Source organism: Cotesia glomerata, linkage group LG2 (genome assembly GCF_020080835.1).
Source record: "Cotesia glomerata isolate CgM1 linkage group LG2, MPM_Cglom_v2.3, whole genome shotgun sequence".
Taxonomy (NCBI): domain Eukaryota; kingdom Metazoa; phylum Arthropoda; class Insecta; order Hymenoptera; family Braconidae; genus Cotesia; species Cotesia glomerata.
Window position 1 is genome coordinate 1,595,848 of NC_058159.1, and position 17,944 is coordinate 1,613,791.

A 17,944-nucleotide genomic window follows, 5' to 3' on the forward strand; every position below is an offset into this window, starting at 1 on the left:
TAAAGTGTACCCCCGTGCGTTGTACTGAATCTGCAGTATAGGTACTTTCGGTGAGATTCGAATTACATTCGGGCACTATAGTGTCAACAAAGTATCTCAAGCATTTGTTTAAATATAAATGCTGTGAATAATAATGAAAATTAAGATTTTAATTTCTTGGTCTTTATATTCAATATTTTTTTCTCGATCCAGTAGTTTGGACAATAATAAAACAGATCGATTAATATTAAATATTAATATTAATTTTCTTTGTTTGCATTATCAAATATTTGACACTAGAATTTTTTAACACATAAACTGTTATATAGAAAATTTGAAAAAAAAATTCCTCATGCAGAAAATTTATAAATAATTTTAAAATAAAAATTAAAAATGTTTAATACATTAAATATACTACATATTATGTCTGAAGATATTTTGGCTTGATGATATTTTTACTGGGAATATTTTTTCAATGGGAATATTTTAGCAGGAATATTTTTTCCGGAAATCAAAACTTCTGATACTGAGAACTGAACATACTTATTTATTCATCATAATCAACTGAATGAAAAATTAATTTTAGAACAATTATAAGACAAAAAATCAATGTCATTTTTACTGGGAATATTTTTTTGACTTGGGAATATTTTGGCAGGAATATTTTTAATATTTTGTCTGAAAATCAAAAGTTCTGATATCGAAAAGTAAACTTTCTTATTTATTCACCATGATCATAATCAACTGAATAGAAAATAGACTTTAGAACAATTATAAGACAAAAAATGAATCTCATTTTTACTGAGAATATTTTTTCGACTTGAAAATATTTTCACAGGAATATTTTGTCTGGAAATTAAAATTTCTGATACTGAGAACTGAACATACTTATTTATTCATCATAATCAACTGAATGAAAAATTAATTTTAGAACAATTATAAGACAAAAAATTAATGTCATTTTTACTGGGAATATTTTTTTGACTTGGGAATATTTTGGCAGGAATATTTTTAATATTTTGTCTGAAAATCAAAAGTTCTGATACCGAAAAGTAAACTTACTTATTTATTCATCATGATTAACTGAATAAAAAATGAACTTAAGAACAATTATAAGACAGAAAATTAATGTCATTTTTACTGGGAATATTTTTTCGACTTGGGAATATTTTGGCAGGAATATTTTAAATATTTTGTGCGGAAATTAAAAGTTCTGATACTAAAAAGTGAACTTACTTATTTATTCATTATAATTAACTGAATAAAAAATGGACTTTAGAACAATTATAAGACAAAAAATGAATCTCATCATCATAAAATAAATATAAAAAATCATACACCAGCATAACGCTTAATCCAAAGTCTATAATGACTAACTTCAGTGAAAACACTGGGGAAACTTAGTCGTCCACATCCTTCAGACCAGGAAATAACTCCGGCAAGTCGTTTTGAAAGTACAACAGCACCACCGGCGTCAGTTCTGCAGGCCGCTGGACTGCCGGAAGATTCTCCGAAACAGCTTTGATTATCATAAATTCCCCCGTACTTTGAATAAGTTGTGTTGCAAGTCGCTTTTGTGATTATGTAAGTGCTGATGCTCTGCAGAACGTCAGTGGCGAGGACAATATCTCCCCAACCAGTGACTTGGGCCCTGACAGAGCTTGAAACAATTTCATCGGTGTTGAAAAGAGAAATGACCTGCCTGGATGTGTCCAGCACTATCTGCTCAGCAACGTGGATCAGAGCGATGTCATTATTGTGGAATCCGTATTTATTGGTGGTGAAGAACTCGTGCGTCACTATTCTGTCAACAGTGTGGATCGATCCTCCAGAACTGTGACTGCGGCTTCCAGCGCGAATTAGATAGGAAGATACTGGAGATGTCGGAGAGATGCAGTGGGCTGCAGTGATCACCCAGTCCTTTGAAATTATGCTGCCGCCGCATTGGAGCTGGCTCTGATAGTGGATACTGACTTGCCAGGGAGCACTTGCTGATGCTATCGTGCCACCTATCGTTCTGCTGCTTGCTTCTTCATCCAGAGATACTAGATGCAAAGCTGAAAAAAAATTATTTGTAAAATAAGGTACTTAGAAATAATGAAGCTTTAGGGAGAGATATTTTTGATAAAAAAAAAATATCGATTAATTTTTATGTTAATTATTATTTTATAGATATTTTTCTGACGTAAGTCATTAAATTTTTAGGTAGATTTCTTTAGAAATTTAACTATTGTAGCCGGTCTCATGTTGTAATTTTGAAAAAATTTTATCATAATATGTTTTATTTCATCGAGTAATGTCGAAAAATGGCATTGGCTCAAAAGTTTATATATATACAGGGTGTCCCAAAAGTCACGGACGCCATTGTAGCATCTGATGAAAAAAATAATTCTGAGACGAAAAGTCCTTAGCCATTTTTCAATTAACCGCATAGATAATTAATTATTAATTAAAAATAACGTCTCTTTATTTGTTAGAGAGAGAGCGCCAGTGTCCAGTAAAGTATGTGCCAAACAAAGACACAACTAACTGTATGACTAGCAAGTTTCTATATAGCTAACGTAGTCACACATATTTACTTACACATTCACACGTGCAAGCGTCTTCGTTGGAACGTACTTGACTTGACACTAGTGCTCTCTCTCTAACGCATAAAAGGACGTTATTTTAATTAATAATTAATTATCTATGCGTCTGATTAAAAAATGGCTAAGGAATTTTCGTCTCAGAATTATTTTGTTTATCAGATGCTACAATGGCGTCCGTTACTTCTGGGACACTCTGTATATATATATATATGTGATATAACGCGCCATGTCAGCAGGATTGCGCACACAGTTCTCAACCGATCTTTATGAAATTTTGTGGGCTCATTCTGTGGATCAATACCAAGATTAAGTTCGAAGATGAGCAAAATTGGCCGGATACTTTACGAGTTGTGGGTGTTTGAAAATTTTTTTCATTTTAAAAAAATTTTGAATTTTGTATTTTTTATGAAAATAATCTTTCAGATGTAAAAGATACATAAAATATATCAAATTTATCTTAAACTTCATTTAATTACCTTCAATTTAAACTATTATTTGTCTAGTTTTGATGATTTTTTTAATTAATTCCGTGAATTTAAAAATTTTCAAAAATTTTTCAATGAACGTATTTCAGCCTTTTTTCTTTCAATAATTTTTAAGTCGTAAAAGATAGCTTGAATAATTCAAATTTATGTTAACATTCACACAATTATCTTCAATTTGAGCTATTATTCGTCACCTTTTGATACTTTTTTCAATTTATTTCGGAGTTTGGAAAATTAAAAAAAAATCAAAAATAAATTAATTTTTAGCTTTTATCATCAAATGACTTTCATTTGTTATAAATCCTATTTTTTAGGTAGATGTCTTTGAATATCTATTTGTTGTAGTCGGTCTCATATCATTATTTGCAAAAATATAATAAACAATAAATTTTAGGACATTATTACCTTTTTGATAACGTGTTTTTTTCAATATTTAAACAAGAAATCTACCTATCCATGTCGGGTATGGCCGAATGGCGTTTTTTTTAGTTTATTGGCTGTCCAGTCTAATACAACAATTTTTTTTTCTCTAATTTAAAACCAGTATTTTAAAAAAATGTTAGCAAACATCTGACATTTTTTAGAATTTTTCGGGTAATTTTTAAAAATATTTTGTTGTTTTAAAGTAATTCATAAAAAAATTGTCTACAAATTTCAATATCATAAAAAAATATTAATCATAAATTAAAATATTACATTCGATTTTTAAAAATTCCCAATATTTTTAACTTTAGTATTTTTTTTTGGCTATTTTCACCAATTTTTACTTGTTAAATATTTTCAGTATAAATATAATTAGTAAAACTAATAAATAAATATTTAATTAAGCACATATGAACGATTCGAAAATAGCAGTGCTTTAAATAATATTTTTATTTATCGATTACCGATAGTTTAAAGCCGTGCAGATAATTTAATGTTGCGACGAGTCACTTGGGTAACAAAATTCTTGTAACGGATGGAGAACATTATAATTTAGTTTCCAATAAACATTAATTAAATTAAAAGACTTACCGGTCGTGAATGTCGAGAGCACTAACAAAGTAAATAACTTAAACATCTTCACGATTCTTGATAAAATGCTCGGATACTACTGGGCCACAGGTTATAAATCTTACTGTCTTTTTATCTTTAGTCGTTGCATCATCGAAAACATTACTATCAATTGATACAATACAGCGAAATGTCTTTCTGACAACTAATCAATCATAAATCGAAAAAAATTGTATCACTGATCACTATCATTTAAATTAAATAAAACAATAAAAATAAATCTAATCTTATCAAGTTATCGCAAACTCTTGATTTTTTAAAAGCATGTACAACTAATCTTGCAATCATATTGTTCCGTCGTACGATTAGTTTTATTAGAAAATTTTAAATTAATTAAATAATTTCATATTTTTTTTATTTGTATATTCGAAAATGATTATTTAAATCGGTAAATAATATAAATACTATATTTTATTTTAAATTCAAACCCGTATTTTTAAGTATTTCATGTTATCTAAAAAAAAAGATTTATTCATTTGTTTAATTTTATTTATGGCTGTAAATTTCCCAGCCTAGGTATTGCAATAGCAGTCTAAACAATTTTTTTTGCTCCTTTATATTTTAGTTATTTTCTAGATTTAGAATAGAAAATGAATTTTTAATGGTAATTTTTGGAATATTTTCTTAAATAGTTTTTAATCTGCTTATGGTCATAAATTTGATACCTGGGTTATATTACTTTGGGTTTTTACTTTTGGTAAATTTTGTATTTTTAATCTTTTTATTGCTAACTAAGTTTAGACATATTTTTGTAAACGTATCGCCCATCCAGGTAAAAATCTTAGCATCTGTATTCCCTTTCCTGCTTATTTTTCCAAACTGCATAGCTGGCAATTATCCCGCCTCCAAATTATTTCCTGGTCAACTATTCGTTGCCAAATATTCCTACTCCTAATTTATTCTACTTGTAATTGTAACGCCTAGTTTTTACTCTCCTTGTAATAATTTTTGTATTTTCTCTAAGTTAGTTATTCTTACATACTTTGTAGCGCACAGTCGCATTTCTTTACTTTAAATAAATTAAAGTTAAACTCAACCTCATGGTTTTTACTTAGTGCAACATCTATTATTAGTCTTGCATTTATTAATTGTGAACTAAACGTTTTATTCACAATTTATTTGAGTAACTCATTTACTTGGTGTAAAATATAAGCTTTAATTTTATACGTAAAATTTTATATACTTGCGGTAAACCAATCGCGAGTCAAAACACATATAAGGGGAAAAAATGTGTATGACCTGATAATAATAATAATAATCATGTTATTTATACGAAATTTTAATTTTTTTAATTCAGACTAAACGCAATATCTAATGATTTAAAATTCAGATAAACTAATTAGTTACCAAGACAGGTTAGAATTTTGTAAATATTTTCCAATATTTCGAAGTAAACATATCCGTCATCTTGACTGAAAAGTTTTTTATACGGTAATAAGTATACAGAGGAAAAAATTTATACGAGAACAAACATTTATACGAGAAAGCTTTCAAGCTCTCAAGGGTAACACCTGTCAAGCGTAAGGGTCGTTCTCACGCAGTATAAACTCATGAAACTATCACCCGTTGTACTATTTCTTTCCCATGTAAATTTGTATTTTTATAAATTATGATAAATTTTTTCACATAAATCGATCTTTTTATGTTATATTTTTTTAGAGGCCACACTGAGTGTTATTGTCGGATACGAATTTCTAAATTAAACATGACTTTTGTCAATATCAAATTTATGTGTAAATTTATATAAAAAACCTTTAACATAAATATTATTAGCAACCTTGCAGTCACTACGTGACTGCCGTAATGTGAACTGTAAATGTGAATAAATAAAATTTTGCTTAATTAAGTAATGACTTTTGTTAAATTGCACTGTGCTTTTTTAACTATTGACATTTTTAAAGATATAAGCTCATCCCGATGTTACACTCATCAAGAGCTTCCATTTGAGTACCAACATGTATTTTGATATATTTTTCATATATACATATGAATAAATATATGAAAAATTGATGTAGGTATTCAAATGAAAGGTCTTGAAGGGTGTAATGTCGGAGTGAGCTTATATCTTTAAAAATGTCAATAGTTCACAAGAATAATTAAGAAATGACCTTGTATCTTGTGAACTATTGACATTTTTTAAATATATAAGCTCACCCTAACATTACACTCATCAAGAGCTTTCATTTGAGTACCCACATGCATTTTGATATATTTTTCATATATACAAATATATAATATATATAAATATATGAAAAATTGATGTGGGTACTGAAATGTAAGGTCTTGATGAGTATAACATCGGGATGAGCTTATATCTTTAAAAATGTTAATAGTTCACCAGAATAATTAAGAAATGACCTTGTATCTTGTGATCTATTGACATTTTTAAAGATATAAACTCACCCTGACATTACACTCATCAAGACCTTTCATTTGAGTACCCACATGCATTTTGATATATTTTTCATATATACATATATATAATATATATAAATATATAAAAAATTGATGTGGGTACTCAAATGAAAGGTCTTGATGAGTGTAACATTGGGGTGAGCTTATATCTTCAAAAATGTCAATAGTTCTCAAGATAGAAGGTCATTTCTTAATTATGTATCTAGGGACAGAGCATTTTTAATTGCAACCTAAATACTTATCATCACAAATTGACTATTGGTGATAATGAAATGAAATCTTGAAAAGGCACAACTCAGATCAAGACCTTTATAATGATATCAAATTTATCCATAAAAACGCATTTTATTATATAAATACACTGGCCACAAAATTTTTCTTATTCTCTTAATAATATAGACTATCTTCCATAAAAATTAATTAATTGATTAAAAATATATTTTGTCATTAGTGACGAATTTTGAAACGCGATATGTAAACTAGACCAATAATTAAAAAAAAAAAATGTCAAATGTAATTGACTTATTCCTAAATGAACATCCAATAATTACCTTTACTTGACATGAATACATGAATATCCATGTTAACGCGTCCTTTAAATTAAAACAAAAGTCAATATTGGCTCAAATTTGACCTGACTAATTCGCTAAATATTTACCAGTAAATTACTGGTCATATAAAATGAAAATAAAAATAAAGTAACAAAGTAAACAAAGTAAATAAAGGTCCCGCGGATCTTTAGCGGAAAGTTTATCTGAAAACATGTAATATAAATAAAATAACAGGTTATTAAGACTAAAACAATAAATTAAAGTCGGAATATAAAAATCCAATATCAAAGTTTTCTGCAGTAAGTAAAAGTTAAGAAGATTGACCAAGTAAAACTAAGTAATGCTTTGATAAAAAAAGATGCTCATACTACACTGAGGTTAGCAAAGTCAACCGAGACCAATAAAACTTGAGTAAACTATTTTATAGCTGTCCAACCAGTTTCGATTAACTTACTTAACTCTACGATGTAACACTGTAACACACTGCACTCATGAATCTATTGGTGATTTTAAATCAACATTAACTAATATCATTTTATGTAATATAATTTATATGCACAGATATCTACGCTTAACTCGGAACATGAAACTTTTGACCTAAATAAATTTCCTTTTGTTTTATTATTAGATTTATAAACACAAAGCTATTTTTTAATTAGATTTTTATGTTTCATTTTATTTTCCAATAACAATGTCAAGGATGAAATACTCATAGCATCGATTATTCATTACACATTTCAATGAGCGTTTATTTTTAATAACTTTAGTCTATATTTATGATTTTTATTGTAAAAATAGAGCTATTTTTTCTATTTTCCTTTCTATGATTAGAAATATTCCATTTATTTTTATTTAAGAGGTTAAGTGCAGTCGAACGCAAAAAAAAATAATTATATTATTAAGAGAATAAAAAAAATTTTATGTTCAGGATAATCATATGATAAAATCGGATTTTTTAGTGAAATTTAGGGTCATTGCAAAGGTCTTGACTTGAATTTGTGCCTTTTCAAAGTTTTATATCATTCTCACCGATAGTCAATTTATTATGATAAGTATTTAGGCTGCATTGGAAAATTCTCTATCTCTAGATACATAATTAAGAAATGAACTTGTATCTCGTGAACTATTCACATTTTTAAAGATATAAGCTCATTTCGATGCTACACTCATCAAGACCTTTCATTTGAGTACATCAATTTTTCATATATATATATATATATATATATATATATATATATATATATATATATATATATATATATATTTAATTGGGATATTTAATTGGGCACTTCCGGCCAAATTTTGAATTTTCATCGGAAATGCCCAAACTAAGCTTCTGTTAAAAAATTCTATGAAAATCAAATTCATCATCTCACACCAAAATATCTCAGGAAATGCCCAAACGCAGCCCCTGTTAAAAGCGGAACTCAAAATTCCAATTTTAAAAGGTTCTCCACGGGAGTTACATTTTGGCACACCCTAATATATATATATATATATATATATATATATATATATATATATATATATATGTATATGTATATGTATATGTATATGTATATGTATATGTATATGTATATGTATATATACATATACATATACATATATATATATATATATATATATATATATATATATATATATATATATATATATAAATATATTTATTATGTATGTATGAAAAATATATAAAAATGCATGTGGGTACTCAAATGAAAGCTCTTAATAAGTGTAATATCAGGATGACCTTATATCTTTAAAAACGTCAATAATTAACAAAATACAGTGCAATTTAACAAAAGTCATTATTTAATAAAGCAAAATTTTATTTATTTATAGTTCACAAGTCACGGCAGTCACATAGTGACTGCAAGGTTGCTAATCGATAGTTATTAAAAAAAAATTTTTAATTTCCACGAAAGATTTCCGATTTATAAAACTTCAAGAAAAAAATTAATTTTTTTAAATTTCTTACTGTATACATCACACTTTAAAAATTTATTTCCTAGATTTTAGACTTCACTCCCATCTTCTCTAATTAATTACTTACTACAGTAAAAAGCGGTAATGACTAACTTACAAATGTACTTACAGGAATAAAAACGCCCATTGCACCTACAAAAAAAAAACCAAAATAAAAAGTACATGTAATGTCAAAAGAACAAAGAAAACTTTGCCGCCCTGAGGGCTGGTACGTGCTTGAATAACGTGACTAATTAGTTAGTAAAGAACAACCGAGCTAGCAACTAACCTTGTAAAAAAAAAGTAAAAATGAAAAATAAAAACCATAAAAAGTGTAAGAATACTCGTGACTTATCACGTGTTCGCGCATAATCCATTTTACGGACTGGGGATTCGTGACTGGACTTAAAAATTCCCAAATGTACACAAAATATATAATAAATAAAATGAAAAAACAAAAATAATGTTAAATAAACAAGTCCTCTTACTGTTAGCTCCTTAACGAATGTGCGGCGCAACTCTACTACTGTACTGCTGACCTTGCGATGCTTTTAACTTACCCCATAAATTTATTTGCCTTCTCCGTGATATCACTAAAGTTTCGTCAAGTAAAACCGTCTCAGCGACCTCCTTACTACTTTTTTCTCTCTACAGAATCCCTTCTCGCTTTTCTAACTCCTTTTTTATCCCTCAACTTCCTACACCGTCTCATCTGATCCTTGGTAACGGAAGCCACTTCTTCTTATACTTTACTCTGATCTTCTTGTGTTCACTCAGTGTTTTATTTTTTAACTACACTCCTGAACTTTTTTTATATTTTAGTTTTAGTCTAGTTTATTATCTAAATATTTCACTCTGGAATGATCTTTCGCTAACCCCTTAATTTACGTTTAAAAGTTTGTTAATAAAGGTAATTAATAACACTTTTACGTTTTTTCTTTACTCTTAAGAGTGCTCTCGCTATAGTTAAATTTAGTGTCTTCTATCACAATAAAAAATTTATTTCATCATCTCTTTTAATGAACGAGAAGTTTTTTTTGGGAGTTTCATTAACAGCGAAAACTACTCAGTCTACATTTCATTAAATTTATACCACTAGATTTAGTATGTTATAAAAAAATTTAGGCACACTAAGTAACAGATTTCAACTATTCAAAAATAAATTTATTTTTTGGAAATTTTAAACAAGATAATTTTTTTTAAATTATTTTTTTTCTATAAGAGTATCTTTTTATTTAAATAAAAAATCATTTAATCTACATTATTGAGAGAATAAGCAAAATTTTGTGTCCAGGATAGTCATATGATAAAATCGGATTTTTAAGTGAAATTAAGTGTCATTGCAAAGGTCTTGATTTTAATTTGTGCCTTCAAAGTTTCATATCATTATCATCGATAGTCAATTTATTATGACATGGCTGCATTCAAAAATGCTCTATCTCTAGATACATAATTAAGAAATTATCTTGTATCTTGTGAATTATTGACATTTCTAAAGATATAAGCTCATCCTGACATTACACTCATCGAGACCTTTCATTTGAGTACCCACATGCATTTTTGATATATTTGTCATATATACATATATATATATATATATATATATATATATATATATATATATATATATATATATATATATAATATATATAAATATATGAAATATATGAAAAATTGATGTGGGTACTCAAATGAAAGGTCTTAATGAGAGTAACATCGAGATGAGCTTATATCTTTAAAAACGTCATTATTTAAGAAAGCACAGTGAGATTTGATATAATTAAGAAACGACCTTGTATCTTGTGAACTATTGATATTTTTTTAAATATAAGCTCACCCCGAAATTACACTCATCGAGGCCTTTCATTTGAGTACCCACATCAATTTTACATATATTTATATATTTATATATTTATATACATATATTATGTATATGTAAATATGAAAAATATATAAAAATGCATGTGGGTACTCAAATGAAAGCTCTTGATGAGTGTAACATCGCGATGAGCTTATATCTTTAAAAACGTCATTATTTAAGAAAGTACAGTGCAATTTAACATAATTAAGAAATGACATTGTATCTTGTTAACTATTTACATTTTTAAAAATATAAGCTCATCCCGATGTTACACTCTTTATGACCTTTCATTTGAGTACCCACATCAATTTTTTATATATTTATATATATTATATATATGTAAATATGAAAAATTTATAAAAATGCATGGGTACTCAAATGAAAGCTCTTGATGAGTGTAATATCGAGATATAAGCTTATCTTTAAAAATGTCAATTTTTAAGAAAGTACAGTACAATTTAACAAAATTCATTATTTAATAAACCAAAAATTTATTTATTTATAGTTCATAAGTCACGGCAATGCTAGTTTTATTTAAAGAGTTTTATGATTGATTTAAATTGATCAAGCTTTCCAAAATTATGCTTTTAATAAAAAAAATTTTTTTTTTTTCAAGCAAATTAATTTTTCTATTGAGATAACTCTATAAAAATTTCAAGTACTGAAAATGGTTTGAAAACAGTTGACTTTTTTTTTCAATTGTTTGAACTTTTTTATTTTCATTATGAGTTTACTGAGATATTCAATCTTTTCAACTTTTATTAACGATCGAGCTTTTGAGATTCACATTCGAATTATCAAACATTTTCCAGTTAAACTTGAAAAAAAAATATGCACTCAAAAAAAAAACTTTAAAATTCGTAAAAACAGAATTATGGAAAAGAAAAAAGTACTTATATGATAAAAAAAGTACTTGATATCGAGAACCGCGGTAATAATTCAAAACGAGTTTATAAAGAACGTAAGTGGAAAACATATGATGATATTAAAAAAAAAAGTCATTTTTTTTCAGTCGGCAAATGATAAATTTCTAGCGTCAGTAATTGAGATCTACCGGTTGGTTTGCAGAACTTCCTCTGCAGCCTGAAGCATAACTCTCAGAACTTTTTAAAACGTATGGCTGCGGATGGTAGCTCAATGGGAAAAAAGAATTTGCGGGTTTGAAAAATCGAATGAATTAAAAATAAAAGTCTAGTCGTTTTATAGTAATGGAAAAAGAAAAAAAAACTATGATAACTTTTTTTTTCTCTTAAAATAAAATGCTTGCGGAATATAAAAAAATATGACATATTTTAGCATGACGTACTACCAGTAATTAACTAAAAATTGTGATACACTTCGCGGATAAGTCTTACGTTAGCAACTTAAGCTTACTTATATAGACCTAAAAAATTACAAAGATACTTTTATTTGTTTACAAAAGTTCTTCTACTCCTTTTATTATTCTTTATCTTGCTCAATATTTTCCCGGGAGAAGCATAAGCGTGGGAAAAATGATAAAATTTTCTAGTCCGCAGGCCGCGTCTCTGCTGGCATATTCATGAACCTGGTTAGTGCCAGCGGCGAAAAGGTTAAACAGAAAAAATTATTTAATAAAATGTAAATAATGTTTAAAGTTATACGTATGCATTTCTTCTGCACAGAGCTAAGAATAAGTTGAAAAGATAAATTATGTGCCGACCATATTCATGTTTCACGTGCTGGTACATTCTACGGTTAAATTATACATTGCAATTAAATATTACATACCCAAAAAAGTACCGCTTTAATGAAATCGAGAATGAATATTTTATGAATTTTTTAATTAAAAATTTTTTGCTTTTTTTGTACCAATTTTATACCTCAAAATTGACTCTCCTATAAGGGAACAATCAAACGTCCGTACGCCATCTGTAGGATATTTTCTACACTACTTTTATTACACGGAGAAAAGTAAACTGTAATAAATAATAGTCGATTTATAATAAGTAATGATCAGCTGGAAAAAATTACCATTTCAAACAGTAAAATCGTGATTTTAACAATCATTTTATAATATTTATCAATTAAATGCTACAATTTATTATTTACATGGAAGAAAATACTATTTCAAACAGTAATATTTGCTATGTCAAAGTCCGGAATGTTAAAGTATAATAATTAAGAATTTTGACTTTGATATTTATCATTTCGTACCTAAAAAATGATCTTATGATATGTAAAAAATATAAATTACAGTTACTAAATTTCTATACAAGCAACGTCAATATTTACAAAGTAAAATGGTAAATTTGAAACGCAACGTTAAAAATCAAACTATTTTTTTTATTATTATGAGTTTTACTTGTATACCGTTTTCTGGTTTTTACAAGGCTAATTGTCTCAGCTTCTCCGCATATAGTCTTTTTTCAACTCTTTATTATCAACATATGCTCCGCTCTATATTATCAACACAATCTTTCAACTCTTTTATTATCAACATATTCTCCACTCTTTTTATAATCAACATGTTCTCCACTTTTTATTATTAACATGTTTTCCGCTTTTATAATCAACATATCATTTTTGCACATAACTTTATTCTCAATGCGGCTGTGGACCGACTTGTGCTTTCTGTACTGTATTTACCCTATTCCTCACCCCTTTCTATCGGTTGTTGGAATAGTGGCGATGGGGAAACCACAGAGAAAACCCATGCCAGTACAGTCGGCTACCGGAGTGATCTCCGACGGTTGGTGTTGGAACTATTCGAACAACCGTCGGGGCTCGAACCCTCGCCTCACGACATGATACACGAACGAACTAACGGGATAATGACTTAGTCCACTCGGCCATCATGCCGCTTAAAAATCAAACTATAATTATTGATTTGCTTGGACTGGTAAAATATATATTTTAAGAGTAGAATTTTTACTGTTTCAAATGTTAAATTCTCCGAGTGTGAGGCCTTCCCCTTCTCCTCATAGTATACACTGATAAAAGGATTTAGTACGGAGTACTAAACTGATATAGTAAAAAAATATTTATTCATTTATTTGGGAGAAACAAATATTTTTTGCCCATCAATATTATTTGTTACAGTTTAATAAATGATTTCTTTAAAAGAACAAAGCCTTATTACATGGAAATAAATATTTATTTCCACCAAATAATATTTAGTAACACACGGAAAAAAAAATTTCGTTCTGGTAACCTAACTGTAGAGTTACCACAACTATACATAGTTTACTATTCGTTGTAGAGTTACAGTAACAAAATATTATTTAGTTCTGATAACTCAATGTTGTTGAGCTCTCAAAGCTCTACGGGATTGTTCTCAGAGCCAAACGGTATAGTTGGGAGCGCTCTACGTTGCGCAGCAGTGGAGTGCGCTGACATATTTCATAACCTTCTAAAATGACAAACAGAATTATTTTGTTACTAATCCATATTATTAAAAATATATGAGGACAATTAAGTTCCCAATTTATTTATTTAAGGAAATAGGTTTTTTTTTTTGTCAAATTGAATTTCGTTAGAACAGTTTTGTATTTATGGTTTTTCAATGTTCATTTGCAGTGACTGTTAATTTAATTTATTAGTTGAATATATTGTGATAAGTGATAAGTTATCGGAATACATTAAAAAGACCCCATTTAACACAAAATAAAATTTGTTTTCGTTTATTTATCTTTTCTCGTGCATATACGGTAGTGATTTTATGTCCAATATTTATTAATATAATCAAGAAAATAAGATAATTTTGTGACGACCATATTTTTATTTTACAAATAATTTTTATTTGTAATATAAGTTCTATTATTATTTTATTTCTATTATAATACTATTCTTATTTGTCATATACAATTATTGTTGGCAATATAAATTCATTCTGCCGCATGTATTTATTAAATTATCAATGCTAAATCGTAAAAAAAAAATTTATTAAGCAGACTTCCAAAAATTTGTTATAGTCTCAGAATGATCCTGTAGAGTTTTGAGAGGTAAATAACGTTTAGCTCTCAGAGCTCAACGATGTAGAGTTGCAGGAGCCAAACGGTATTGTTACTATAAGAATACGTTAACCTACTGGAACTTTTTACAACTAACTAACTACTATAGAGTTCCTATAGCAAAATTTTTTTCTCCGTGCAGGTACTAAATATTTATTTGGTAAGTGTTATCGGTAGATGGCTATGCTTTAATTCCAATGTTTATGTGATACATAACCTATTAACTAACTCAGATTATTTTATTCAGCTCGATTGTGGGAGATTTATCTTCCCTTTGACAACACACATACTTCCAATAAATGGCTTCTATTGCACGCCTCATAAGCGAAGCGTTGTCTTACTCTCGACATTTTGAAAAAAGCAGTTTTCTTGAAACTGAAATTGATTTTTTGTCATTTATATCGCACTTACAGGTTAATATAAGTACACTTATATCAAGTCAAATAATTTGTCAGGCACATAAAATATATTTTAATAACAATTTTTTTTTTAACATAGTAAATAATAACATTAAACATAATCTTTTCTGGACGTCCGTGTATAAATGGGTGTATGTGGCAGGGAAATTGGTCGAAAAAATGATCGTACCGGAATAATTTTTTTTTTATTATCTAAAGTAACACACGACAGATTTTCTTAATTAATATGAGCGTTCAATTCACTGCCGTTGAATTATTATTTATAAAAAACTAATATATGACTGTGGATTTTTTTGTATATCTATCTATACATTTCATTATAGTATTTTTTTTCCTCACCTTAGAGTTATGGCGCCCCTAAACCATAGCAGTTTTCTGTTTTTTATCACTTTGCTTTTTATATTTTATTATAATCAATTTTATTGTAAAAAATGAGATTATGAGGCGTGCACTTTTGGAATTTCCAAACTTTTTATGTCTTTTCTCAGTGGAGTTTAGTTAACATTTTTCAATTAGTCTATTATTGATATGTTAAAAACTTGTTTAATTTAAAATTTTATAAATGTCTCAAACAAAAAAATATAATTTAATGAGATACTTTTCTTTATAATACCTTATATTTTTACTTAAAATTATTTATTTTAATTATTTTGATTTAATTAAGTTAAAAAGTTAAGTTACACGCTAAAATTAGTTAAAAAATTAATTTCTTTGATACCAATAAACGATTTATTGAGTAGCAATAAATCATTTGTTAAATACTACTAAATATTTATTTAATGGAACTAAATAGGCTTTAATAAATGATTTAGTACTTATTACTAAATATTTGGTAATGAAAGGTTTGTTACTAAATTATTTAGTATCTGTTATTACTAAATTTTATTAAATAGAATTAAATCCTTCTATCAAAATAGTTCAATCTTAACTAGAATTTGTCAAAGGAAATAGAGGCTATCGGAAAGGTAGTTAACAACAAACAATTAATGAATAGCTGAAAGGAAGTTTATAAGCAAGTTCAAGCTTTAGCATGTTCTTCGACAGTTTCCGTAATCTTCTCAGTTGTTCCTCTCAAGAGGTCTGCTACCAACGAGTAAGAGTTCTGTGAGTCGAGAGCAAAGGTCCAATTACATGAAAACGCAAACGAGTAAAAGACAGAGAGTGGAGGTAAAAAAAGTGGGAGGGGGGGGGATAGGAAGCTTAAAAATAAAACAAGAAAGTATAAAGAAAAAGAACTGGAAGTTGGGAGGAAAGGGAGAAGAACCTCGCCACTAAGATTGCCGGTAGCATGTTCATGCTTTTAGAATCATTACCGGCACGAATGTGCGACGACGAGCTTACCCAGTAAAGAACGGCTAAAAGCGAAACGAACTTACGGAAAATATGGTAGTAGTTAAGTACCGCTGCATACATTCACACGAACAAGAACAATGTATATCAGTTATATGTACATACATAGCTTGTAGATATGCTTGTGATATAAATAAAGGAATTTTGCGGAATAATAATTACTGAATACTCGACCGAGAATTTTATTTTTATCAAAATTACTTTGCCTATTACTTATTTACGATTCAAAGATAAAAATTGATTTTTTTGGAGAATTTCGGTTAAAATTTGATGAAAATTTATTATTTATAATTTTAATTATCAAGCTTGCAGCTGTGGTATAAATATATTGTAATAAAATGCAGATTTTATTTAGAGATCCAGGATTAAAAACTAATTACTAGTTTATTTACTGTAATTATTGACTCAAATTTCAAATCACCGATATATCCTCAATAATAATGCATGACTGATCAAAAATTTTGATAATGTATTATTTAAGACAGCGTAGAAATAGTACCGCATAAAATACGACCATTTGATCTTTCAATTTTTTATTATACTCAATAGCTCATTTTACTATACATACTAAAAAAGTTTGAATCTTAAGCTTCTTTTCATATCAAATTCATGAATTTAAGTTGTAAGAATAAATTAAGGTAGAAAATGAACTTTATTCGTAGATCATCCAATTGAATATTCGCCGAAGTTATCTTGAAATTTACTAGGATTAAAATCTAGATAAACTGGGTCGATTAACAGAATTAGTTAATAATTACATCGAGGGGTATTCCATAGAATTTGGAAGTCAGTGATTCTTATCGAAGGTTTCGAACAAATTTAATGTATTCTATAAATAGATGGAGGTTAAATATATAATCTGATTAAGCTATATTTATATTATAATTAGTACTAGCAATCTTGCAGTTACTATATGATTTGTGAACTATAGAAAATAAAAATTTTGCATTATTAAATAATGAATTTTGTTAAATTGCACTGTACTTTCTTAAATATAGACGTTATTAAAAATATAAGCTCATCCTGATGTTACACTCATCAAGAGCTTTCATTTGAGTACCCACATGCGTTTTTGATATATATACATATATACATATATATAATATACATAAATATATGAAAAATTGATATGGGTACTTAATTGACAGGTCTCGATGAGTGTAATGTCGGGGTGAGCTTATATCTTTAAAAATGTCAATATTTCACAAGATACGACGTCATTTCTTAATTGTTGACATTTTTGAAGATATAAGCTCATCCCGATATTACACTCATCAAGAGCTTTCATTTGAGTACCCACATGCGTTTTT

The 17,944-nt window shown here is 27.9% G+C and overlaps 2 protein-coding genes across 9 annotated transcripts in view; one reads left to right on the forward strand and one right to left on the reverse strand.

The window, feature by feature from the left end:
* The window catches only part of LOC123260105 (kin of IRRE-like protein 3), a 325,584-nt gene that overhangs the window by 263,705 nt on the left and 43,935 nt on the right, over positions 1-17,944 (forward strand). The gene's annotated exons all lie outside the window — the stretch shown is intronic.
* Positions 1,200-4,225, reverse strand: LOC123260106 (trypsin-1-like). The gene is made up of 2 exons (XM_044721058.1): positions 4,067-4,225; positions 1,200-2,036 (listed from the first exon to the last, which is right to left on the reverse strand). Exons 1-2 carry the CDS (start codon positions 4,110-4,112, stop codon positions 1,312-1,314), a joined length of 771 nt encoding a protein of 256 aa, XP_044576993.1. The 5' UTR covers positions 4,113-4,225; the 3' UTR covers positions 1,200-1,311.

What these genes read in the sequence shown, in the direction of transcription:
- LOC123260106 (XM_044721058.1), bottom strand. Translation starts at nt 4,112, where the DNA reads ATGTTTAAGTTATTTACTTTGTTAGTGCTCTCGACATTCACGACCG. An exon ending in GCTCTCGACATTCACGACCG is followed by an intron (nt 2,037 to 4,066) that starts GTAAGTCTTTTA and finishes ATTTTTTTTCAG; the next exon opens with CTTTGCATCTAGTATCTCTG.